General features: G+C 43.1%; 1 protein-coding gene across 1 annotated transcript in view; it reads left to right on the forward strand.

The window, feature by feature from the left end:
* The window catches only part of LOC124804928 (polyamine-transporting ATPase 13A3-like), a 395714-nt gene that overhangs the window by 355234 nt on the left and 13030 nt on the right, over positions 1–27450 (forward strand). The window contains exons 13-17 of the mRNA XM_047265303.1: positions 5763–5891; positions 10844–10997; positions 13148–13384; positions 14656–14798; positions 20458–20713. Coding sequence (XP_047121259.1) covers positions 5763–5891; positions 10844–10997; positions 13148–13384; positions 14656–14798; positions 20458–20713 — 919 coding nt within the window. The remainder of the gene's footprint in view (positions 1–5762; positions 5892–10843; positions 10998–13147; positions 13385–14655; positions 14799–20457; positions 20714–27450) is intronic.

Below are 27450 nucleotides of genomic sequence, written 5' to 3' on the forward strand. Positions count from 1 at the left end.
ATTGGTACCGAGATGTGGATGACGTAATCTGTCCTGCAGATGAAACACAAAAAAGGATAGAAGAACTGCACTGTAACATCAACACAGAACACCCACAAATCCACTTCACAATGGAAACATAAAAAAACAAGAAACTATATTTCTTGGATCTTACAATCACAAGAAACAACCAACAGCATGAATTCTCCATCTACAGAAAACCCACGTCCACAAGCACTGCTATTCATAGCTCATCCAGCCACCCGACAGTGCATAAATATGCCAGTTTCACACACATGCTCCACAGGATAAACAGAACACCTCTTAAACCAGAAAACTACACACAGGAACTCAATATAATAAAACAAATTGCTGTTGAAAACGACTACAAAGCAGACGTCTTAAACAAACTCAATAACAAGGTAAAAAAGGAACATAAAAATAGCGGCCACCCACTCAAGAGCACAACCAAAGGATCTGAAAGCCAGATGCAGAACACACAGCAGATCACATCACATCAGAAAGAAAGAGACAGATGGAGCACTCTAACATACAACAACAAAATATCTCATAGAATTGGAAACATCTCGAAATGCAAGGGATCCCAACAACATTTAGAACAAAGAACACAGTTCAAAAAAAGACTAAGACCAGACAAAAGAACCTCAGACAAATTCAGCAGTGCTGGAATATATCAGCTCACATGTGACTCCTTTCAGGCCCAATACATAGGACAAACAAAGCAGAAATTTCCGAACGAGATACACAGAGCTTATGAGAGCTCTAAAGAGTGACAGCGCACATTCAACTTTCACAGAACACCTAAGGAACAAAACTATAACCCCACTACTATCGAAAGCGATCTACACGTTCTGAAACACAGCAATAGTCTATACCGACAACCAACAGCAAAAGAAATTTACTACATGCAAAAGGCTATGGTGGAAGGGGAAAACGTGATAAACAAAAATACAACACTTTGCAACAACACACACTTTACCGTTCTGAGAGAACTGACCCAAGACACACAGCAGAAACCACACACACGCTAAAGAACCACTTCCCCATCACACACAGGGACATAAGTAAGGAACAGAAGTCGTCAGAACTCCCGCTACAGCTTTCATAGCCTTCTCGCAACATGTGATACATTTCTCGAGATACACGCGAACAGCAAGATGGCTTAATGTTTTGGATCATAAACAAAGTGCGAAAGTTTTGCTTTTCTGTCTATAGAATTAGCTGCACGCCCTCCAATGAACGTGCGTACACGACAAACTAAGTAACAGCCTAATACACACCAAAACTGTGTAGACTACACTACCGCAACCCCAAGTGTATAAATATGATATACGTCAGTTCATCGTCTAGTATTTCTTTACTAACAGCCGCTCACACAGTTGTAGATGACATGACCTACGCTGAGAAAAACGACAACAGAAAAAGCACAGTAAATATGCCACAAACAGGGACAACAACAATTCTTAAAAACATGCCATAACGTGTAGCAAATAAGACAGTATGTGAGTATCCACAGAAAACTATATTTCAACAAACGAACATTAAAAATGTAATAATGTGTGCCGGCTGGTGTGGCCGAGCAGTTCAAAGCGCTTCAGTCTGGAACTGCGCGACCGCTACGGTCGCAGGTTCGGACTACATTTTCTAAGGACTCTCCCAATGAATCTCAACCTGGCACCCGCCTTACCAACAGTTAAATTTTTATGATCATTCCACTTAAAATCATTCCGTACGCATACTCCCAGATATTTTACAGAAGTAACTGTTACCAATGTTTGTTCCGCTATCATATAATCATACAATAAAGGGTCCTTCTTTCTATTGTAACAGCAATTGTGTCTCGGCGACCGTAACAGAGGGTTCGAATTTGGCATTTCATTTTTCCAGGATATGGCAGAGAACGCTTTTTGTCTTTTCAGACAAATCGACGTTTCATCTCCCGGTTAAAGTAAACCACCATAATGTAAGAACATGTCACAAAATACTGACGTCGCCGTCGAACATGAAAGAGACTCACCGAAACTCAATGTGTATTGTGCCGTTTCTGTTAACAGTCTCCGCCCCTGGTAGCTGAGTGGTTGCCGGCACGGTAGCTCAGTGTGTTCGGTCAGAGAGCTGATTGGCCTCTGTAATAAAAAACCGAGTAGGAGGATCAACAAACGAAATGTAACGGATGTCATGTGACGTCCGCAACGACCAAACACAACGATCAACAACGAACAAGATGAAGGAAAATTAAAAAAAAAAAAAGTGATCAGCGCGACGGGATGTCATACCTAACGGCCCGCGTTCGATTCCCGGCTGGGTCGAAAATTTTTTCCGCTCAGGGACTGGGTGTTGTATTGCCCTTATCATCATCCGTTCATCCCCATCGCCACGCAAGTCACCGAAGTGGCGTCAACCCGAAAGATTTGCACCAGGCGAACGGTCTACCCGACGGGAGGCCCTAGCCACACGGCATTTCCATGTTCATAAAGTTCATGCACCTTTCTTTTTTTGCGGAGGAAACATGACAGGAATACCCGGACATGCTGCAAAATTCGCTGTTTCTCATACATGGGCATGCTGCAAAATTTCGTTGTTTCCTCAACTTCACGAAGAGTCCAATGATTCCATTTTTATGCATGACTGCGCCCCGCCTCACTTTCATCTCGAGGTGCGGCATTATCTTAACACCATCCCAAAGAGATGGACAACAAGATCTTGTTCACTGCTTTTGGACTTCCAGGTTACAAGACTTCACACTTTGTGACTTTTTGTGGGGGGTCCATGAAAGACAGAGTCTTGGTCTCTGCGCTCGCCTTACATGAAGTCTTGTGGGCAACGCCATACCACTGTGGACAACAGCATACAGCAGCCAAAGAGAGAGAGAGGAGTTGAAAGCCGACTTTCACGTTAGATCCACGCCTTTCCACTAGCTGGTGGACCGCAAATTTTCGGTGACGTGACCCTCGACATGGATCGTAATGGGGAGTCAATAAAAAGGGACTAGTTGGTTTGTGTGTGGAATGAAATGGAATGCCGTTTCGATGTTTCTCAAGAAACGCATGGTGGCCATGTTGAGTGCATGATATACTGTCAGTGCGAACATAAAACTTTGAGCCATAATCTATCCAGAGACATTCGCAATATGTTTCTTTCGTAGTTTGTCTGTAAAAAACAACAGAAATTTGTTCTTTCTTTTTGAACCACTCTGCATACATGTAGCTTGATTTGTACAAAGAGAGGTTCCGGTACTGTGAGCTTCAGGGGATGGCGGTTTTAAAATTTAGACTTCTTAAAACGTTATTTTAACGCTTTTCTGCGCATTTTGAAAGTTCGAATGCATTTCTACTGGTAAAAAATAAGGTTTTCACATACCACGTTTCAAAAAATTCAGCTCTGATTTTTTTTTTTCACCAGAGGTACTGGTACTGTCACAAATAAAGTTCTTATTATATTTGCGAGATTGTATCATATAGTTCTGTTTTGTGGTTTTTAAAATTAGTCGTGTTGTCTATGTGTTTTGTTCACTTAAAAACTAGAATATTAGCCTGCCGCTGTGGTCGAGCGGTTCTAGCCGCTTCAGTCCGGAACCATGTGGCTGCTACGGTCGAATCCTGCCTCGGGCATGGATGTGTGTGATGTCCTTAGGTTTAAGCAGTTCTAAGTCTAGGGGACTGATGACCTCAGATGTTAAGTCCCATAGTGCTTAGAGCCATTTGAACCATTTTTTAACTAGAATATTATGCCATTATAATTGTTTCTGAAGAGCAAAGGTAGCAATTAGCTCTCTTTCCAATCATCGATTGCAATTTCATCTATCATTTCCAAATGAAAACTGCGAATAAATCGTATGACTACAAAAAATTACGTAATAACATAACACATTACGATGTAAAAACATAAAATGGTTCAAATGGCTCTGAGCATTATGGGACTTTACATCTGAGGTCATCAGTCCACTAGACTTAGAACTACTTAAACCTAACTAACCTAAGGACGTCACACAATCCATGCCCGAGGCAGGATTTGAACCTGCGACCGTAGCAGCTGTGCGGTTCCGGACTGAAGCGTCTAGAACCGCTCAGCCACAACGGCCGGCCGTAAAAACATAGCATTACAATAAAACATAATGGCAGCCGCAACAGATAGTTTTTTTTTATTACTGAAGGGGGAAATAGGCAATGAGCTGTAAAAATACACATTTTTTTCTGAACTGAAATTGTAACCTGATCTGGTTAAACAATACGTAGGTATGATACTATCATCTCGCCGTACATGATATTTTACAGTAGCTCTTCTTAGGAACAGATACACAATTACATTTACGGATTACAATCGCTTAAAAAGTCGACGGTGGTTCCGTTAATTGTCGCATTTTATGATGTGAGCATAGTGTTGTTACAGTTTGCTTAGTTTCTCGCACAAAGTCATCCTTGAAAGGACTCATATTCGCCGTTTACTGTAGGAATTATTTATAGCACAAATGCAGTTTCGCGGCAACGGCCATAGTTTACATATGAACAGTGTGCAAGAACACTGATTTGCAGCGATTTACGTGAATGTTGTTTACATCGTGAAAAGGCCTATTTTCGACAATGACAGACATGTCGGAGGATTTTAAAGTCTGGCTTGTGCTGAAGCAGAATCTTTAGCAGTTCCACTTGAAATTGCAATTGTGCTGGTACCTGTAGAGTCTAAGTCCCTTATCGGCGCGCTTACGTAACGAAGGTCGTTCGCTCGCTATATAAGCGGGCAGTGCACGCCAGCGGAACCATTCCGCTGTGAGCTCTATCTGCAACAGCATTGTAGCACTATGCCTCGTCGACGTGTCTATCGTCAACGCGGCCACCGCATGCTGTCTACAAACACATTATAAGCCTCGAAAACAAACTTGGCACAAATGGAACAGCTCAATCTGTTATATTGAATGGACCTATATTTTTCCGTGGATGCCGAGTTAATTTTAGTCTTGATGCTGGCACAGGGAATACTGGAAGTGGATGGTTTACCCTTGCCATTGTTCGATGTGAGAATGCTTCTCTACAGCCAAGCGGGTTGCGTAACCAGCCGGCTAGGCGCCCAGCGGGCAGTGCGGCACTGTGCTTTGTTAATTTTTTTAAACTATTGCATCCTTGAGCCCCCGGTTCGAGATGTACCCTTGTCCGGTTAATGGCTGACGCTACAGTTCACACTTTATTATTAATTATAGTACAGAGTTACATCACCAGTTAGAGTTACATTTTCAGCAAGTACACCAAGTCCTTTCATCCGTACATGTATTTTTTCATCATTACTAACTTTACGACATGAGAGAGTATACAATGTAAAAGGCAAATTACTATATACATAACTAGGTCTAGATTGGGAATCAGCATCTATTCCACAATGCCAGGTCTTGTGTTATATTGAATGGACCTATATTTTTCCGCGGATGTCGAGTAAATTTCAGTCTTGATGCTGGCACTGGTAATACGGGAAGTGGATGGCTTACTCTAGCTATCATCCGATGTCTTATCTCGTGTAAACTGCAGTCAATAACTAACCCGGACCATGAGAAACTAAACAAAGTCATTTGTTGGCCACAATACCGCACACACCAAAAATGTGGCACAAACGATTTAGCAGGTATAGTTACAGCTTTGGAAGTGTATTTTTATATGGAAGCAGTTGCACATTTTCTGCTGTTCATTCCACACACTACTATGCCGTGGACGCCGTTACGCTTCTGTCTTCACCTGCTTGCACACTTGTTGGCATGACTCACTTGGTACTTGCAGATGTTCGAGTTCACGAAGTGGGAGCTAGAGGAAGAAGAAGAGGACGTGGCGGACGGGGAATGTGAGGAAGACGACGAGGACGAGGAGAACCTGCCGACGGTCGTGAGACCGCCTCCAGGAGAGAGCCAGGTAAGCCTGCATAAGAATTCATCCCCCAGTAACCATGGTGCAGCACATTCCTGCATATTGTCCTGGACCACGTGTATTACAGCGGAGTTCTTCAAAACACTTTACCCAGCTCAGTACATGCCATTGCCCCATAGTGTTTGAAAGTCAGTTTTCTTCCCCTCAGCTTGAAAGGTGTCCAGTCGTTGAAAAGACCATCCCTGCATGATGACTACAGTGCCTGTCATTTACGACGGCGGCCGAGTTTAGGTTCGTTCCGCCCATCTGAAGTCACAAAACACAGTCAGCCAATGAACAGAGAACGACGTTGCCAGAGCTCGACTGCAGTGCAGAGCACGGACGAGTGTCTTCAGTTTTAGAAACGTTCAGTCATAAATAAAGTAATTGAACAAAAGTAATGTCTTGATAGCAGACTTTCTGTAAAAGAAAACTTGGAAAAAGCATTCTTTATACCAATTGCTTCATATTCTATTAATTAATTAAACCAAACAAGCAATAAGCCTCCTAATTCAGGCGATAGCAAGGAAAATCATTTTCACTAACCGCTTTTTCGCAATAAAGAACAGCGGTAATTGTTTATTTCCTACTGTACTTCGACGAAACGTGAGTAATTCACAGTCATACCAACAGTGTTTGTCGGTATTTTGCGTGATACTTTAAAGTTCTCCAGGACTTAAGTTGAATGACGAGCTGTGTTAGTGTAATGATTAAGGTGTTTGGCTGCTATGTAAAGGATTCTGAGTTCAAATCTTGTTCGATACTAAATATTTTCTTTATTTAAAAACAACATCGAAGTGTCTTACTTCATGAATTTTATTCGTTTGAATGTAATTTTTTGAAATGTCTAGTGGCAATGAAAATCGACCATACAGAAAGTATACGCTGTGGACTTTTACCTCTGCAAACTCTTCAAAATTTCGTGCAATGGTTTATTACATTTAATGCTGCACAATAACTGCTTTGAACATCGAAACAAAATTAAGTCATTTATGGGGGGAAGGTATCAGTCAAGAAGATGTGTAAACATCAAATTTTTGGGCCGAATAGTTAATGTGAAATCGAATGATAAGTGTGTCAAAGCAGTCTGAATACCATGTGTTTGCACAGGCGAGCAGTGCAGTAATGACAAAATCGTGCACATCGCGGAATGCGGGGAGCACGTCTCTGTAGCAGCGAAAGGCTTAATGCGGCTGTGGTGGCTTTACTTCATAAACTGCGCGCTCCCCCCGATACGTAAGTTTGCGAACTATACTACACTATGGTGCTGCTTCTCTTGGCGCGTGCAACTGGCAATGCAGCAATCTCCCGCGTCTGGGCGGGCATGCGCGAGCCGCCAAGATAAAAGAATTGAACTGTAGTGCCTCAGACACAGACGTGGCTTGTAACATTTCTGTGTTTTAGGATGGTGTTGCTCATCTTCAGTCCGAATACTGGTTTAATGCACCTCTCAACACCCTATCCTGTGCAAGCCTTTTCATTTCCGCATAACTATAGCAATCTACATCCATTTGAACCAGGGAGAGGGATACCAAGGGAAGAATGCTGTAATTCATTCCTTGGTCTTCCTCTAAAATTTTTAACATCCCCCCCTCCCCCACCCTATACAAGCACATACACTTACCTCGATTACCAAACAGAATATTTCATGACGCCTCAGTATGCGTCCTATCAACCAGTCTCTTTCAGTCAAATTATATTACAAATTTCTGGTTCCCCTAATTCGATTCAGTATTTCCTAATTAAAACCGTGTCCCGAGTTCGAGTCTCGGTCCGGCACACAGTTTTAATCTTCCAGGAAGTTTCATATCAGCGCACACTCCGCTGCAGAGTGAAAATCTCATTCTGGAAACTTCGTAATTAGTTACTAGAGCTACCCATCAACTGCAATTTTCTATAGCACTACATTCTTACCTGGTGTGAACTGCTCATTTTCCATTTTTCACTTCTATACAATACTTATAACCTCACATCTTTATACCGTCAGACATTTAAGTAACGTATCTGCCACGGGTCTCCCTGTAGCAAATCTAGTGTTTCCTCTTGCTACTCCATGCGTGACCTTGGTTCGTCACCTTGACTTCCGAATAAAACGAAAAATTTACGCAAACAAGTTACGGGAAAATCACATGACCACGTCTAAGCCTGTACTGAATTTTTTATGAAAGACAATCGTCTGTTTAATTTCAAAGCGTAAGGTGGAGCAGGAAGAAATTTTTGAGAGTGTACGTTTGGAACACAGTGTTGCACGGTAGTGGAACATGGACTGTGGGAAAACCAGAGAAGAAGATATTCGAAGCATTTGAGATGTTTATGTTGATAATTAGGTTGACTGATAAGGTAGGAAATGAGGAGGTTCTCCGGAGACTCGACAGGGAAAGGAATATAGCGAAAACACTGACGAGAAGAAGGGACAGGATGATAGGACATCTGTTAAGACATCAGGGAATAGCCACCATGGTGCTAGAGGGAGTCGTAGAAGGTAAAAACTGTATAGGGAAAAATAAATTGGAATACATCCAGCAAATAATTGAGGATGTGGGTTGCAAGTGCTACGCTGAGCCAGCAGAGGTGGCCAAGCGGTTCTAAGCGCTACAGTCTGGAACCGCGCGACCGCTACGGTCGCAGGTTCGAATTCTGCCTCGGGCATGGATGTGTGTGGTGTCCTTGGGTTAGTTAGGTTTAAGTAGTTCTAAGTTCTGGGGGACTGATGACCTAAGAAGTTAAGTCCCATAGTGCTCAGAGCCATTTGAACTTTTTTTCCCTACGCTGAGACGAAGAGGTTGGCACAGGAGAGGAATTCGTTGCGGGTCGCATCAAATCAGTCAGAAAACTCGAAACGTCCCCTTACAAAAATTTATAAATGACTGTGTTGCTAAACCTCTTACATTCTTTGATTTTCAAACAGCTGAGCAAAACTGAACGTACTCAGACATTTCTATCTTTACTTATTCTGATCATCACTAAACTGACACACATTATTTTTAGCGCAACGCAATCTGACTTTCAATAATCCCTACAAAAGAATGACCCTGACTAACAATAACCTGTACCTTTCACGAATCACTTACCTCACAAAAATCTTCGTTATTCGAACTACTGAAATACACCGAGCGCCAATACTGCCAGCTAAATAAAAGATTCTAACTACTGAAGTCACTAACTACAGGTAGGCATAGTTAGCAAATGAGAGATTTTGAAAGAGAACAAACAATGTACTTACCTTAATAGTGTTCAAAAGTCATAATATATATATCAGTTCATGACATCCAGTCTTACAAATTTACTCTGATGGACACACGTCCAGATCATCCGCTCTCAAAACTCCGCCATCTCTCCCCCCACATCCACCACTGCTGGCGCCTCACCTCCAACTGCGCAACGCTACGCGGTGTTCACAGCCAACTGCCCAACACTACAATAGCAAATTCGAACAATGCAAACCAGCCACAGACTGCACACAGCACAGTCAGTGATTTTCATACAGAGCGCTACGTGACGTCACCAAAATGAAAACCTAAACAGCCTACTTACAAACTTCACCGCCTATCGTCAGTATCGTTTTCATACTTAGCGATATCCACCAAACCAACAGTGAATGATCAGCGTCAGGATGAGATACTTTGACTGCATAGCATTCTGGCTATCATTTTGAAATTTACTTTAATTATTGAAAATAATTTATGTTAAATATTACTGTGACTTTAACCGTTGCAAGTTCAAAAGAAAGGCGACAAGACCAGTACCAATATCTGAATTAGCTGCAGTTATCTTCACTAATAATTTACTAAAATATGACGACAGTTTGACATTGTCGTTTCAAATTTATACATTTAGTGAAATGATATCTTAGATATAAACTAACTCTTTTCAATATCACAAAAGGGAAAGCAGTTTTAAATGTTCTTAGATAAGAGTAAAACGTGAGTACAAAATTTAAGTTATTATAGTGTTCAAAATTCCAAACGTAGAATAGTTGCAATGAAGTGACTGTTTCTCCCTTATGCACGACTAATTATTAAATTACGAGTGGTTCTTGCCTCGTAGCAGATGTTTTTGTTGGTGGCGAATATGTTACACAATTTCTTTACGTCTCAAATACTGTCGTTTAATAGTGGTTTGCCAACTGCCAGCCAGAGACATTTTTCTTGAAGTCATTGTGTTGTAATTATTTGATCACAAAATGCGTCCAAAAATCCTTGCATCTGCGACTATTAAATTTTAGATACGACTTACAATTATTGTGTAAATTGCTGCATTATTTTGTAGACGATTTTATTTAGATTTTGTCACACGTAAACGCACATTTTGTTGTACACTTGAAAGCGTCATTCACACGACTTCAGTTTCTAATAAACAGACTCACTCAAAGTCAAAAATACTTTCCGTAATCAGAACTTATTACAGGAACGACACTGAATCTTTGTTGTGCGCCAGGGTCATCCAAACAAACTCATCAGGATGAAAGACGATGTAGTTCGCCCAGTTTAATTGGCGTACTGTTGCAGACCCTCATTCAGCATAATAAAAGTTCCTAGCGAGGTGTACGCTCATTACAATTACTAAATTAGTTTTACAATTATTAACAACTGTTTATTTATACTTATTCATACAGCTTTCAGATTTTTAAAAACAAAGATAATAACACGGCTTTGCCGGTTTCATCTACCAGTCATTGATTGTCATATTATCGACATTTAAAAACACAATATATTTAAAAAAATTCAATGTTTATTGTCTAATTAGGTAGTTTGATGTCGTTACGCCACACAATCCAGACAAACGCCTTTATTTTTTGGTGCAAGCAGTGGTGCAAATGATTCTGATCACAGTACACGAACGATCATCTGTGTTACCATCTCATAATGAGAACTGCGTCGCGTAACTTTTTTAGTTGCACAACACGGATAACCGTGTATGTACAAGCGGCCTGTTTATGACCCAATGTTTGCTTCCAGGACCCCAAGGAGATCTCGATAGTGCACCAGTTCCAGTTTTCCTCCAGACTGCAGCGCATGAGTGTCGTCACTATCACTGCTGGAGTCCAGGACTACGACATGTACTGCAAGGGATCCCCAGAGATGATCACCTCGCTATCCGATCCCAGCACAGGTGAGGTGTTTCCGCCGTATGCAGATATGCTGCGCGCTATACTTATTTCCTATTTCCATTGCTGTGTGGTAGTTAACACGTGATATAATTAAGCAAAAAGTGTAATAATGTTCATGCTGTTACTATTAGTCTTCAGTCTGAAGGCTGTTTTGATGCAGTCCTACACGACAGTGTATTCTGTGCAGGTGTCTTCATCTCTACATAATAATTCCAACATACACCCGCTTTAGCCCAGTTAAAGTATTCATTCCCTGATCTTTCTGTGCAATATGTATCCCTCCATTTCCTTCTATTACGAAATTGACAATTCCTTGATGCCTCAGGAGGTGTTTCTGTGTCATGTCCAAATTTTCTTTTATCCCCAAATCAGTTCAATATCTCTTCACAAGTTATCTGATCAGTCCAGCCAACCATGAGCGTTATACTATACTAACATATTTCAAAACCTTCTGTTGTCGTCTTACCTGTGCTGCATATTTTCGACGTTTCTCTTAGATGTAACGGTATACTCCACACACATTTCAGAAAAGACACTGCAGCACAGACAGCATTTTTTAAAATTTGGTTACTGACCTGTAGTGTTTATATTGCGTAGCGTTCTTCAATTAAGTGTTGCGATGTTACCATGTTACAGTGTATCATTTTCGGGGGGGGGGATTTATAGAGCTGCTACCCTACTTTAAGAAACCGTTTAAAAATTCGTATGTTGTCGCTGTAACAAAGGAAGTAGTATACTGTGCATCCACAGGATCCGAAATTGCATAATTCGTTATTCAAATAAAGTTATTTTGTGTTTAGCAGTGTTTACAAATACTCGTACATTCATTTGACTTAATACACATGTGAATATTTTCATTCCAATTGTCAGAACTGAAGTTAGAAATGATCCGAAGAAGAGCCACGTGTTTCGTATTAAATTATGAGAGCAGAAGTTCCAAGAAGACTCAGGCAACGTATTTTCACGCAGAAGAAGGTGTAATTAGTTGAATGACGAACACTAACTTCACTTAACGACGGTTTATTCAGCACTTGCACATACAAGAGCGCGGAATAAACTGCCTTCGGCCGGAACACATACGGTGTATATACAGATACAGAACATTCCAGTACAATGGTTCTTGACATTTGTGGATACTGATAGAATGTACTCGAACCGAATATAGAAATAAAAATTTTACAGTTGAGTTTTCAATTTAGGACCTTCCATGCAACAGTCTAGTATTATAACCAGTACACCACGGTGACTATGCTACTTAGCTTCTTCTGCGACAATATTACTTGCTCCCAAATACATCTCGCGAAAAGATCATGACGAGAAAATAATTTAGTAGTTTACCGACAATCTTTCTTCCCACGCTCCATTGACAAAAGAGATATGTAAGTGGTACACGACAGGGATACCACTACTACCATCTACACTGTACCGTAATGTGGCTTGCGGGATGTACATATTGAAGTACATGCAGCTTAAAGTTTAGACATAGTTTTACAGGTGAGGACGCAGAAACTGTAAATTATGTAGATGCAGATCTAGATACAGATGCAGATCTAGATTTAAATGCATGTTTAAATTTTGGTGCAGATGCACATGCAGTTGTAACTGTAGATGCAGATGGGTACGTACATCTAAATGTAGCTGTAGAGGCAGACGATATAGACGCCTGTTCTAAAGATATAGATTGTAGATGTAGACGTGCTGTAGATGCACATGATGCAGATGTAGACTGTGTAGATGTCCTAGAAGATATACAGATTATGTAGATGTCCTAGATGCAGATGAAGATTATGTTCATGCAGATACTAATCCAGATGGTGCAGATGCATATGGTATAGATATAGATGTGTTATCAGTGCAGGTGTTAGTGGTGCAGACGCAGATTATGTAGCTTTAGGTGTCCCAGATGCAGATGTACATTTGTACACACAGATTCATACTATGCAGATGCAGATGATGTAGATGCAATTTATATAATTGTAGAAGCAGATGCAGATTATGTAGATGTAGATGGGGATTATATAGGTGTAGATGCATATATCGGTGAAGACGTAGAATAGGATGGGCGATAAAGGACTGTCGCAGAGGATTCAGTCGATGCATTGGTCTACATTTCCCCTGCATCTTGATAAGAGCTTGCTCATTTTGCCGCCAGTGCCGACCGGCCTTAACGAGACGCTGCACGAGTACACCAGCAAGGGCTACCGCGTGATCGCCATGGGCCACCGGCGACTGGCTCGCTCAACCAACCTGCAGAAGCTGGCGCGAGAGGACGCGGAGCGCGACCTGCGCTTCCTGGGCATCATCATCCTGGAGAACCGCCTCAAGCCACAGACCACACCCGTCATCGCCGAGCTGACCGCGGCGCGCTTCAAGATCGTCATGATCACAGGCACGTACCGCAGCCCAGCACCCTTCTACTCTAGCACAGCCGCTACCGTGGTTTACGGACTATAAGAAGCAATTTTTTCTTCGAAAAATTGCCTCTTGTTAACGCTGTCTCTCTCCTGCCCCGCCATCGCAAACCCAGAGCACTGTCTGGTCCATGATGCGTCATTGCAGTCTGACAAGGGAACATCCCCATCGCACCCCCCTCAGATTTAGTTATAAGTTGGCACAGTGGATAGGCCTTGATAAACTGAACACAGATCAATTGAGAAAACGGGAAGAAGTTGTGTGGAACTGTGAAAAAATAAGCAAAATATACAAACTGAGTAGTCCATGGGCCACATAGGCAACATCATGCACAATGTGAGCTCAGGAGCGCCGTGGTCCCGTGGTAGCGTGAGCAGCTGCAGAACGAGAGGTCCTTCGTTGAAGTCTTCCCTGGAGTGAAAATTTTACTTTATTTATTTTTGCATAGTTATTATCTGTCCGTTCGTTCATTGACGTCTCTGTTCACTGTACTAAGTTTAGTGTCTGTGTTTTGCGACCGCATCGCAAAACCGTGCGATTAGTAGACGAAAGCACGTGCCTCTCCAATGGGAACCGAAAACATTTGATCGCAAGGTCATAGGTCATCCAATTCCTCCACAGGAAAACACATCTGATATATTCTATACGACACTGGTGACGGCATGTGCACCACATGACAGGAATATGTTGTCGACCCACCTAACTTGTACACTTGGCGATTCTTCTACCTTGCCCGATTTAGGTTTTCTAGTGGATGTGATAATCACTCCCAAAAAAGTGATGAAAACATAAGAGTTTGTCACATAAACTGAAAATAAAAAATAAAAATTTTCACTCAATGGAAGATTTGAACCAAGGACCTTCCGTTCCGCAGCTGCTAACGTTACCACGAGACCATTGCGCTGCTGCGATCCTATTGTCCTTAATGTTGCATATGTTCCCATGAACTACTCAGTTTGTATATTTTGCTTATTTTTTCACAGTTCCACACAACTTCTTCCTGTTTTCTCAATTGATCTGTGTTCAGTTTTTCAAGGCCTATCCACTGTGCCAACTTATAACTAAATCTGAGGGGGGTGCGATGGGGAGGTTCCCTTGTGAGGTGCAAATGAACTTGAAAGTTTTTTTTTTATCGTATGGCAATACATATACAAAACTATTGCAAGTTAGCATTTAATGTTATGTGAAGTCAATGTTATAGTAGAGAGACTGATGTGTGAGTGACGGTGCTTTGCTGACATACTGCAGGAGACAACATCCAGACGGCATCGAGCGTGGCCCGTGAGAGCGGCATCGTGCTGCCACACGAGACCATCGTGGAGGTAACTGCCCGGGAGCTGCCCACGTCAGCGCCGCAGGTCTACTTCACCAAGTCCACCATTGCGCCACCGGTACGTCATTCCTGCCACCACTCCTCTAACACTGCTTTCTTTTCTTTGCTTCTACACTGCTAAAATTACGTCGAACCGCATACAAGACGGTCTACGAGGACTGGACCAAATCTGAGATCCAAAGCCGTTTCGATGCTCCTGGGATAACTGTTGTTTTGCGGCCTTCAGTCCAAAGATTAGTTTGACGCAGCTCCGTACGCGTCTGTCATAAGCAAGCCTCATCAACTCTGCATAACTAGCAACTTACATCCATTTGAACCTGCTAACTGTAATCGGCCCGTAGTTTCCTCTGCAACTTTTATCCTCAGCGCTTCCTTCCAATAATAAACTGATTATTCTTTGGTCCCTCAATATGTGTCCTGTTAACCAGACTTTTCCGTTATTCAAGCTGTGCCACAAATCTCTTTTCTTCCCAGATCGATTCAGTACCACCTCATTAGTTACTCTATTAGTAACAATGAGGCTTTTTGCAGGTGATGCAGTTATATATAATGAAGCACTATCTGAAAGAAACTGCATAAATATTCAGTCATATCTTGATAAGATTTCAAAGTGGTGCAAAGATTGGCAGCTTGCTTTAAATGTTCAGAGATGTAAAATTATGCGCTCCACAAAACGCAAAAAGCACTGTAGTATCCTACGACTATAAAATCAATGAGTCACTGTTGGAATCGCCCAACACATACAAATACCTGGACGTAACACTCTATAGGGATATGAATTGGAATCATCACACGGGCTCAGTCGTGGCTGAAACAGGTGGTAGACATCGGTTATTGGTAGAATACTGGGGAAGTGCAGTCGGTCTACAAAGGAGATTGCTTTGCAAGTCACTCGCGACTCATCCCAGAATATTGCTCAAGTCTTTGGAACCCGTAGCAAATAGGACTAACAGGGAATATTGAACGTATACAAAGCAGAACAGTATGAATGGTCACAGGTTACTTTAATCCGTGGAAGAGTGTCACAGAGGTATTAAAGGAACTGAACTGGTAGACTCTGGAAGAATCGGCTTTAAATGGTGACTCTGGGAATATACTACAACCCCTCACATATTGCTAACATAGGGATCGTGAGAATAAGATTAGAGTAATTACCTCACTCACAGAGATATTCGAACACTCATTTTTCCCACAATCCATACGTGAATGGAACAGGAAGAATCCCTAAAAACTGGTACAATGGGATGTACCCGCTGCCATGACATCACGATGATTTGCAAAGTATAGATGTAGATGTAGATCTACCCAGCTAATCTTCAGCATTCGTCTGTAGCACCATTTTTTCGAAAGCTTCTATTCTCTTCTCGTCTGCACTGTTTATCGTCCATGTTTCACTTCTGTACAAAACTACACTCCAGATAAATATCTTCAGAAAAGACTTCCTAACACGAAAATTTATATGTGGTATTACCAAATATCTCTTTTTCAGGAATTACTTTCGTGCAGTAGTCATTTTGCATTTTTTACTCTCTCTTCTTTGGCCACCGTCACTTATTTTACTGCCCAAATAACAAAACTTGTCTACTGCTTTTAGTGCCCCTTTTTCCTAAACTAATTCCCTCAGCAACGCGTGATCCGCACTCTTTTACCCTTGTTTTACCTTTTTTATATTCTTCTCGTGACCTCCTTTCATGGCATCCATTCCAGTTAAAGTTATCTTTGACGGCTGTGACAGAATTACAACGTCATCGGCAAGCCGCGAAGTTCTACCTTCTCCCTAAACATTAATTCCCCTTCCAACTTTCACCTTGGTTTCCTCTAGCTCTTGCTTAATACACAGACTGAATAACTTTGGGGATAGACAACAACACTGTCCCACTTCTTTAACCGCTGACTCCCTTTCATATATTGACTCTTCCAACTGCAGTGCGCGTTTTGTATAAATTATAGATAGTTTTGTCCCTGTATTTTATCCCTGGTACATGCAAAAATCAAAAGAGTGTATTACAGTTAGCATCGTCAGAACCTTTCTCTAAATCAACAAACTCTGTAACCGTAGGTTTGCCTTTCATCACCCCATCTTCTGAGATAAGACGTTTATCGGTACTGCCTTGCGTGTTCCTAACTCCCTCTGGAACCGCAATTGCTCTTGCCCGAGGTCGGCTACTACCGGAGCCTACCAGCCATAGCTTAGCCTCTTTCCTTGTGTCTTTGTTTGGAGTTTGTGAGTGAGAGTTGAGGCAGTATGCGTATTATAGTAGCGCTCGCACAGAAAAATTTAAGTGCTCGTTTTTCCCGCGCGCCGTTCGAGAGTGGAATGCTAGGGAGACAGCTTGAAGGTGACTCATTGAACCCTCTGCCAGGTACTTTATTGTGAATAGCAGAATAATCACGCAGATGTAGATGTACAATTCTTGATTTGATTCGAGGTTGGTTAAATACTGGGTATTAGAAGTTGAACTCACGATGGATTAGCAAACGGGGAAAGTGTGTCAGCGAGTCCGGTGGAAAGGTGCCCAGAGCTTGGATTAACGCATGTGGCGAAACTTTTAAACAATTGTAGAAGGTTCCGGCCTTACCGCAAACTAATTCCAGTATTTTGCGGACTTGTATGTCCCTGGGTAGAAGTGTATTTGGTAGGAAACGAGGAGCATTTGTAGCAGTGCGTAGAAATCTGTTTTGACGTGTTTTAATATTCCTGTCCGTATAGTATTCGATTTGTTTTTCTGGAAATCGTCGTTGAGTTTAGTATGAGGCCCAGGTACTTGATGTTTTTGTTTTACCGTGGTATCGACGCCGTTTGCAGCCATTTTAACGTCTTTAGATTTACGTTTATATGAGTCTTAGCGAAATACACTACTGGCCATTAAAATTACTACACCACGAAAATGACGTGCTACGGAAGCGAAATTTAACCGACAGGAAGAAGATGCTGTGATATGCAAATGACTAGCTTTTCAGAGCATTCACACAAGGTTGGCGCCGGTGACGACACCTACAACGCGCTGACACGAGGAACGTTTCCAACCGATTTCTCATGCACAAACAGCAGTTGACCGGCGTTGCCTGGTGAAGCCTCGTGTAAAGAGCATAAATGCGTACCATTACGTTTCCAACTTTGATAAAGGTCGGATTGTAGCCTATCGCGATTGCTGTTTATCGTATCGCCACATTGCTGCTCGCGTTGGTCGAGATCCAATGACCGTAAGAAGAATACGGAATCGGTGGGATCAGGAGTGTAATACGGAACGCCGTGCTGGATCCCAACGGCCTCGTATCACTAGCAGTCGAGATGACAGGCATCTTATCCGCATGGTTGTAACGGATCGAGCAGCTACGTCTCGATCCCTGAGTCAACAGATGGGGACGTTTGCAAGACAACAACCATCTGCACGAACAGTTCGACGACGTTTGCAGCAGCGTGGACTATCAGCTCTGAGACCAAGGCTGCGGTTATCCTTCACGCTGCACCAGAGACAGGAGCGCCTGCGATGGTGTACTCAACGACGAACCAGGGTGTACGAATGGCAAAACGTCATTTTTTCGGATGAATCCAGGTTCTGTTTACAGCATCATGATGGTCGCATCCGTGTTTGGCGACATCGCGGTGAACGCACATTGGAAGCGTGTATTCGTCATCGTCATATGGGGTGCCATTGGTTACACGTCCCGTCATCTCTTGTTCGCATTGACGGCACTCTGAACAGTGGACGTTACATTTCAGATGTGTTACGACCCGTGGCTCTACCCTTCATCGATTCCTGCGAAACCCTACATTTCAGCAGGATAATGCACGACCGCATGTTGCAGGTCCTGTATGGGCCTTTCTGGATACAGAAAATGTTCGACTGCTGCCCTGGCCAGCACATTCTCCAGATCTCTCACCAATTGAAAACGTCTGGTCAATGGTGGCCGAGCAACTGGCTCGTCACAATACGCCAGTCACTACTATTGATGAACTGTGGTATCGTGTTGAAGCTACATGGGCAGCTGTACCTGTACACGCCATCCAAGCTCTGTTCGACTAAATGTCCAGGCGTATCAAGGCCGTTATTACGGCCAGAGGTGGTTGTTGTGGGTACTGATTTCTCAGGTTCTATGCACCCGAATTGCGTGAAAATTTAATCACATGTCAGTTCTAGTATAATATATTTGTCCAGTGAATACCCATTTATCATCTGCATTTCATCTTGGTGTAGAAATGTTAATGGCCAGTAGTGCAGATAGTGATCTCCCAGAGGAATGCCCATCGTTGAATATCTTCCATAGGTTCCTGAAGTTTTCGCGCAAAGTAGATCTATCCAAATTTACGTATGGAATTATGTCTGACATTTACATTCTTTGTAAAAAAAAGTGTTCTTTGCAAATTTGATTATTTAACTGCTAACAAGTATGAAATTAAAAGTGTTTATGTGCTAGAGACGAGACTCACTTGTGGTATAGGTCTACTGTATGCTCCTCTATAGAGTACCTTAACTGCACAACGTAGGGCACGCAAAACTAGATGTTGCATGAATCTCCTACTGCAAAAGCTTACTGAGAACAATGCATTAGACAGCGGGAAAGGCAACACAGTGGGGACCGACAATACCAGGCATCCACTGGTGTATTGCTGGCAGGAGCAGTCCAGTCTGCTTGAGAGGCAGCCGGCCGGGGTGGCTGAGAGGTTCTGAGCGCTACAGTCTGGAACCGCGAAACCGCTACGGTCGCAGGTTCGAATCCTGCCTCGGGCATTGATGTGTGTGATGTCCTTAAGTTAGTTGGGTTTGTTGTTGTTGTTGCTGTGGTCTTCAGTCCTGAGACTGGTTTGAAGCAGCTCTCCATGCTACTCTATCCTGCGCAAGCTTCTTCACCTCCCAGTACGTACTGCAGCCTACATCCTTCTGAATCTCGTTAGTGTATACATCTCTTGGTCTCCCTCTACGATTTTTACCCTCCACGCTGCCCTCCAATACTAAATTGGTGATCCCTTGATCCCTCAGAACATGTCCTACCAACCGATCCCTTCTTCTAGTCAAGTTGTGCCACAAACTCCTCTTCTCCCCAATCCTATTCAATACCTCCTCATTAGTTATGTGATCTACCCATCTAACCTTCAGCATTCTTCTCTAGCACCACATTTCGAAAGCTTCTATTCTCTTCCTGTTCAAACTATTTATCGTCCATGTTTCACTTCCATACATGGCTACACTCCATACAAATACTTTCAGAAAGGACTTCCTGACACTTAAATCTATTCTCGATGTCAACAAATTTCTCTTCTTCAGAAACGCTTTCCTTGCCATTGCCAGTCTACATTTTATATCCTCCCTACTTCGACCATCATCAGTTATTTTGCTCCCCAAATAGCAAAACTCCTTTACTACTTTAAGTGTCTCATTTCCTAATCTAATTCCCTCAGCCTCACCCGACTTAATTCGACTACATTCCATTATCCCCGTTTTACTTTTGTTGATGTTCATCTTATATCCTCCCTTCAAGACGCTGGTCATAAGTAGTTCTAAGTTCTAGGGGACTGATGACCTCAGAAGTTAAGTCCCATAGTGCTCAGATCCTTTTTTTTTTTTTTTTGACAGGTCAATGGAGAAAGCTGAGATGGCATGCAATGCTGTTTCGTTTGTATCTTCTTTGTTTTGTGTCGCTATTCGCCCTTGTGTATTCAAGTGTGATAGTTGATAGCCATGATGTAGCATGAAGTGTGGCTGGTGGTTGCGCAGAGCATGCCATGCGACGGCGGGCTGAGCAACGCGGCGTTCGAGGTGTCGCCCGGGGACGAGGAGACGTGCGTCGGCGGCGGGGGCGGCGCGTCGCCCTACCGGCTGGCGGTCACGGGCCCCACGTGGGCGGCGCTGCGCAGCGCTCGGCAGGACCTACTACCGCGGGTCGTGGCCGCCGGCGCCATCTTCGCGCGCATGTCCTCCGACCAGAAGCAGCAGCTCGTGCAGGAGCTGAAGGAGATGGGCTACTACGTGGGTCAGTACCCCAACCCATTATTCACCACTTCAGTGATCATCAATTTGTTTACCGTGTACTAGGGGCGTTCAATAAGTAATGCAACACCTTTTTTTTTTGAAATAAAGTTGGTTTTATCATGAAGCCAATACACCATATTATTCCCCACTGTTTTGTCTACAAAACCCTATTATTCAACATAATATCCGTTCAATGCGTCTTCCCTACACCACCTTAATAGAACAGCCCATATGCAAACATAATCAGTCTACCGCTGACGTCAGAGCCAAGTCTTGCTGCGTCAATAACGTCCCTATCATCCACGTTCTGCTTCCTTCATTGGGTCAAACAGATTGAAGTCAGAAAGTGCGAGATCCGAGCTGTAGGTCCACATTCTTAAGTACCCCAACTGGTCGACGACTTTGCCACCACTACCAACAGGGAAATGAATTTGTGTAGCGAGGTGTTTGATTGTGATCCGTTGATCACCTCGAATGAGAGTGTCCGCACTTTCCAACACTGCAGGAGTCACAGCCGTATGCGGCCGGCCATCTACATCTACATCTACATACATACTCCGCAATCCACCATACGGTGCATGGCGGAGGGTACCTCGTACCACAGCTAGTATCTTCTCTCCCTGTTCCACTCCCAAACAGAACGAGGGAAAAATGACTGCCTATATGCCTCTATACGAGCCCTAATCTCTCTTATCTTATCTTTGTGGTCTTTCCGCGAAAAGTTGGCGGCAGTAAAATTGTAGTGCAGTCAGCCTCAAATGCTGGTTCTCTAAATTTCCTCAGTAGCGATTCACGAAAAGAACGCCTCCTTTCCTCTAGAGACTCCCACCAGAGTTCCTGAAGCATTTCCGTAACACTCGCGTGATGATCAAACCTACCAGTAACAAATCTAGCAGCCCGCCTCTGAACTGCTTCTACGTCCTCCCTCAATCCGACCTGATAGGGATCCCAAACGCTCGAGCAGTACTCAAGAATAGGTCGAATTAGTGTTTTATAAGCGGTCTCTTTTACAGATAAACCACATCTTCCAAAAATTCTACCAATGACCCGAAGATTACTATTCGCCTTCCCCACAACTGCCATTACATGCTTGTCCCGCTTCATATCGCTGTGCAATGTTACGCCCAAATATTTAACCGACGTGACCGTGCCAAGCGCTACACTACTAATGGAGTATTCAAACATTACGGGATTCTATTTCCTATTCATCTGCATTAATTTACATTTATCTATATTTAGATATCGTATAGATTTTCGCGATGTTGTTGTGATGATGACAGACACCTCGCCCAACGACTCACCGTGATTTTGTTTCCTGCCAGGTCTCCGTAGACATTCTGCAAGCGCCTATAAATTTCTGCGATGCTCTGTTTTTCGGCCAAAAGAACCTCAATGACAGCTCTCTGCTTGGAACGTACCACCATTACAAATGTCATTTTCAAGGCTAGTTATAGAGCCGCAACCAGTTAGAGCTTCATGAAACTATAAAAGCTGAAACGGGAATATTCCACGATGTCCCACAACCAATTCCGCACTTTTTCAATCAAAATTGGTCGAGAAAACAATGTGTTTCTTTATGTATTGAGTGCCTCTCGTAGATAAGAACGAACATTGCCGTGACGCACTGCCTTGCTCATCTGCTGTCGGTTTGACTGAGGGTTCATGGGAGCAGTAGAGAGTAGAGTGGAATAGGTTTTTTTGGTGGGAATGGAGGGAGGTGGATCTCGATGTAGTAAATTTTATTGTAAGCTTTGAATTGCCAAAGATAAACTCAAATTATCAAATGATAATTAAAAAATTAAAATTAAAATCAACATCAACACACACACACAAACACATAGAAAAAGAAAGCTTCCACTACCACAACATCCCCACCAGAACACTCCATTTCATTGCCATCCTCTGCAGCTCCCACGATATGTCTGTCAATTCTACAGCAAGGTCATGTACAGAGTGCAGCAAATAAGGTCGAAATGTACAGATGAGGCATATAATCAATGACTGGCCTATAGTGCGTGAAACTCAGCTTACCTTTTCCTCACATGCAAACTGTGGATGAACAACAAATGGAAGATTCCACATTCCTAGATTTCTGGAACGCGTGTACAAGGTGCCCGCCCGTGATTGTACATACGATTTTCTTTCCAAGATACGTAGTGGGTCGAAGTCTTATTAAGCAATACACCCAGTACATTGTCCTCGCGGGCTAGTATTTATAAAAGACACAGGTATCGTCGGGAGTGCCCGAGTGAAGTGTAAAAGGACCGCTGCTATTCTGTACATATATAAATGGTCTTTCGGACAAGGTGGACAGAAGCCTGTACCTGTTTCCTGAAGACGCTGTGGTGTCGTCGTTTAATGACTGTAGGAGGATACAAGCTGGTGTAATGAATGGCAGCTTGCTCTAAATGTATAAAAATTAAGTTAATGCAGATGAGTAGGAAAAACAACACCGTAACTTTCGAATACAGCATTAGTAGTGTGCTGCTTGACACAGTCATGTCGATTAAATATCTATGCGTAACGCTGCAGAGCAGTACGAAATGGAACAAGCAAGTAAGGACGATAGTAGAGAAGGCGAATGGTCGACATCGGATTATTGGGAGATTGTTGGAAAGGTATGGCTCATTTATAAAGGGCGCCGCGTATAGAACGCTGGTGCGATCCATTCTTGAGTGCTGCTTATGTGTTTGGGATTCCCATCACGTCGGATTAAAGGAAGACATCGAAGCAATTCAGATGTGGGCTGCTATATTTGTTACTGGAAGGTTCGATCCAAATGCGAGCATGACGGAGATGCAGATGAACTCAAATGGGAATCACTTCAGAGAAAACGACGTTCTTTTCGAGAAACACCAGTGAGAAAATTTAAAGAACCGGCATTTGAAGCTGCCTGCAGGACGACTTGACGATTTGACTGCAACTAACGTACATTTCCCGTAAGAATTACGAAAACAAGCGAAATTTAGGGCTCGTACGGAGCATATAGACACTCTATACAGTTGTTCCCGCTCTATTCGCGAGTGGAACAGGAAAGGAAATGGGTAGCAGCAGTACAAAGTACCCTTCGCCATGCACCATATTGTGCCTGCGGAGCATGTACAGGGTGTTTCAAAAATGACCGGTATATTTGAAACGGCAATAAAAGCTAAACGAGCAGCGATGGAAATACGCCGTTTGTTGCAATATGCTTGGGACAACAGTACATTTTCAGGCGGACAAACTTTCGAAATTACAGTAGTTACAATTTTCAACAACAGATGGCGCTGCAAGTGATGTGAAAGATATAGAAGACAACACAGTCTGTGGGTGCGCCATTCTGTACGTCGTCTTTCTGCTGTAAGCGTGTGCTGTTCACAACGTGCAAGTGTGCTGTGGACAACATGGTTTATTCCTTAGAACAGAGGATTTTTCTGGTGTTGGAATTCCACCGCCTAGAACACAGTGTTGTTGCAACAAGACGAAGTTTTCAATGGAGGTTTAATGTAACCAAAGGACCGAAAAGCGATACAATAAAGGATCTGTTTGAAAAATTTCAATGGACTGGGAACGTGACGGATGAACGTGCTGGAAAGGTAGGGCGACCGCGTACGGCAACCACAGAGGGCAACGCGCAGCTAGTGCAGCAGGTGATCCAACAGCGGCCTCGGGTTTCCGTTCGCCGTGTTGCAGCTGCGGTCCAAATGACGCCAACGTCCACGTATCGTCTCATGCGCCAGAGTTTACACCTCTATCCATACAAAATTCAAACGCGGCAACCCCTCAGCGCCGCTACCATTGCTGCACGAGAGACATTCGCTAACGATATAGTGCACAGGATTGATGACGGCGATATGCATGTGGGCAGCATTTGGTTTACTGACGAAGCTTATTTTTACCTGGACGGCTTCGTCAATAAACAGAACTGGCACATATGGGGAACCGAAAAGCCCCATGTTGCAGTCCCATCGTCCCTGCATCCTCAAAAAGTACTGGTCTGGGCCGCCATTTCTTCCAAAGGAATCATTGGCCCATTTTTCAGATCCGGAACGATTACTGCATCACGCTATCTGGACATTCTTCGTGAATTTGTGGCGGTACAAACTGCCTTAGACGACACTGCGAACACCTCGTGGTTTATGCAAGAAGGTGCCCGGCCACATCGCGCGGCCGACGTCTTTAATTTCCTGAATGAATATTTCGATGATCGTGTGATTGCTTTGGGCTATCCGAAACATACAGGAGGCGGCGTGGATTGGCCTCCCTATTCGCCAGACATGAACCCCTGTGACTTCTTTCTGTGGGGACACTTGAAAGACCAGGTGTACCGCCAGAATCGAGAAACAATTGAACAGCTGAAGCAGTACATCTCATCTGCATGTGAAGCCATTCCGCCAGACACGTTGTCAAAGGTTTCGGGTAATTTCATTCAGAGACTACGCCATATTATTGCTACGCATGGTGGATATGTGGAAAATATCGTACTATAGAGTTTCCCAGACCGCAGCGCCATCTGTTGTTGACAATTGTAACTACTGTAATTTCGAAAGTTTGTCTGCCTGAAAATGTACTGTTGTCCAAAGCATATTGCAACAAACGGTGTATTTCTATCGCTGCTCGTGTAGTTTTTATTACCGTTTCAAATATACCGGTCATTTTTGAAACACCCTGTATATAGTTGTAGATGTAGATCTGGTGCCTACACAAGAACCTATGAACACATAAAATGAATAGAAAACAAAAAAATTAAGTGGTAAATCACAATCTTTATATACGAATGCATGGTTTCGCTGCGATATGCACTGATAAAATTCTCTCGAGGTTCCAACCGCGTCAAATAGTTTAAAATCCATGAGCTGTCGGCCGAGTACTCCTTGGCCATTGTCGGGTGCTGACTGTTTCTTGGTTGCTGCTACCGTCCTTAAGCAGCTGCGCTGCCTTCCGTGACACCAGTGTTGCTCGTTACAGCTCCGGAGCGAGCAGCAGTGACGTCACAGAAGGCAGAGCGGCTATATGAGGACCACTCGACAATGGGCGAGGAGTACTCGCCCAATTGCTTGTGAGTTTAAACCTCCTGTCGCGGCTGAAAGCTTGACAGAATCTGGCAGTCACAATCTTTATAATTGCAAATAGTAAGATAATATAACTCTGTTGTTAGGAAACATTACATTTCTCACAACAAAATATATATTGACCACTGATGATGCCTAATATGTAAAAGTTTGCTAAAAAAATAATAAATATTCAGTTGCGGTAAAAAGATAATCTTTGTCCTTATCTGCATGGTAAACCTAACTGAGGTAGAATGGCTGTGGACACTACTTTCTTCTGGCTATTATTATTAATCGCATCAGAAGCATCAGATACATTGCACCTGATATTTCACCTCAGTAACAAATGAATGACCACAGCTTGAATCGCCACACAGTTTAAAACCAGGAAATAGTCATGTCCACACCACTGCCATGCGCTGATGTAAGCTCTTCGTAAGAACACTGCACAGGGCCTAGTGAGGACAAGAGTACATAGACACACTGGACAGAAAGTTAATCGCCCCCAGTAAACAACAAACTAATATTAACACCACCTCTAGCCCTGATAATGGGCTCAATTCAGCGAGGGAGAGAATCCACAGGTTTCTTTAAACGTAGCACAAGCAGCTGAAAGCACTCGTTGATGATTACATCTCATGCAGCTACCAGATCACGAGGATGTTGATTGCTAAGTTTAACTTTACTTTCCTTACTGTCACTGTTTTCAGTGGGTTTAAGGTCAGCTAATTTAGCAGATCAGTCAAAGTACAGTAGGATGTCTCCGCATTCGTGAAACCAGGAACGCATGCGTGTAACGCTGTGAACATGGGTGGCATCATCTTGGAACATGGACGCGACCACTGAGTACTCACCACGAAGTGGTAGAAGAACGGCTACATTTGGTCACCAGTACTGTTGCAACAAAGATCCTAGTTCAAGTTTACAGAAACCTGAACAAATGGGCCAAAGCCATGGTACGAAAAACACTCCAAAACATCATAGAACCACCTCTGGCCTGAGCTACACACGCAACATATTGCAGGTTGAAACGCGTACGTTTCATATGTATTCATTACCAGCGATGGCGAGGCATGACAGAATCTCTGACCAGAGAGTTATTTATCGTTGCTAGTCTGCGCTTGACCGCGCGAGTGTTCAGTTGCGAGTTGCACTCTGTCGGCCGTAGTAGTCTGGTGCAGTTGCGTGTAGCGAGTGGACAGTTGTACTGAGCGGCCGTCGGCATGCATCGTCGGCGTGCTCTCCTTGCATCTCTGGTCACGATTCGGGACGAGGTATATTGTTATAGAAGGTAATGAAGCAGCATTGCGCTCAGCTAATAACATGTTAATTGTAATTAATTTGTTCAAGAATTGCCCCAATAATAATTTTTTTATAAAGTAACTGTTTTAAGAAAAAGATTCATTTCAAGTTAAATAATATTTCCCATGCATTCCCTCCAAGAATCAAAATTAAATATGGGCCAGCATTGCACGGAGCTGTGCCGGAATTTTTTTTAAAATAAGAGCAGATATAGATGCAGTTTTACTGAGGTAAGAATTTGCCAGGTTTAATTATTTCACAGGGCCGAAGGTCAGCGTTGCTGCCCTTACAAGATTTATCAGGTTTAATTATTTGTATCTTCTGGTAAACCTTGCAGGATGTAAGGTCGTGGTCCATGAAACTCTTCAGCTCCTAACGTTTCGTCCAGTGCTTCGCTGGACATCTT

This window comes from Schistocerca piceifrons, chromosome 7 (assembly GCF_021461385.2).
Source record: "Schistocerca piceifrons isolate TAMUIC-IGC-003096 chromosome 7, iqSchPice1.1, whole genome shotgun sequence".
NCBI classification, from domain to species: domain Eukaryota; kingdom Metazoa; phylum Arthropoda; class Insecta; order Orthoptera; family Acrididae; genus Schistocerca; species Schistocerca piceifrons.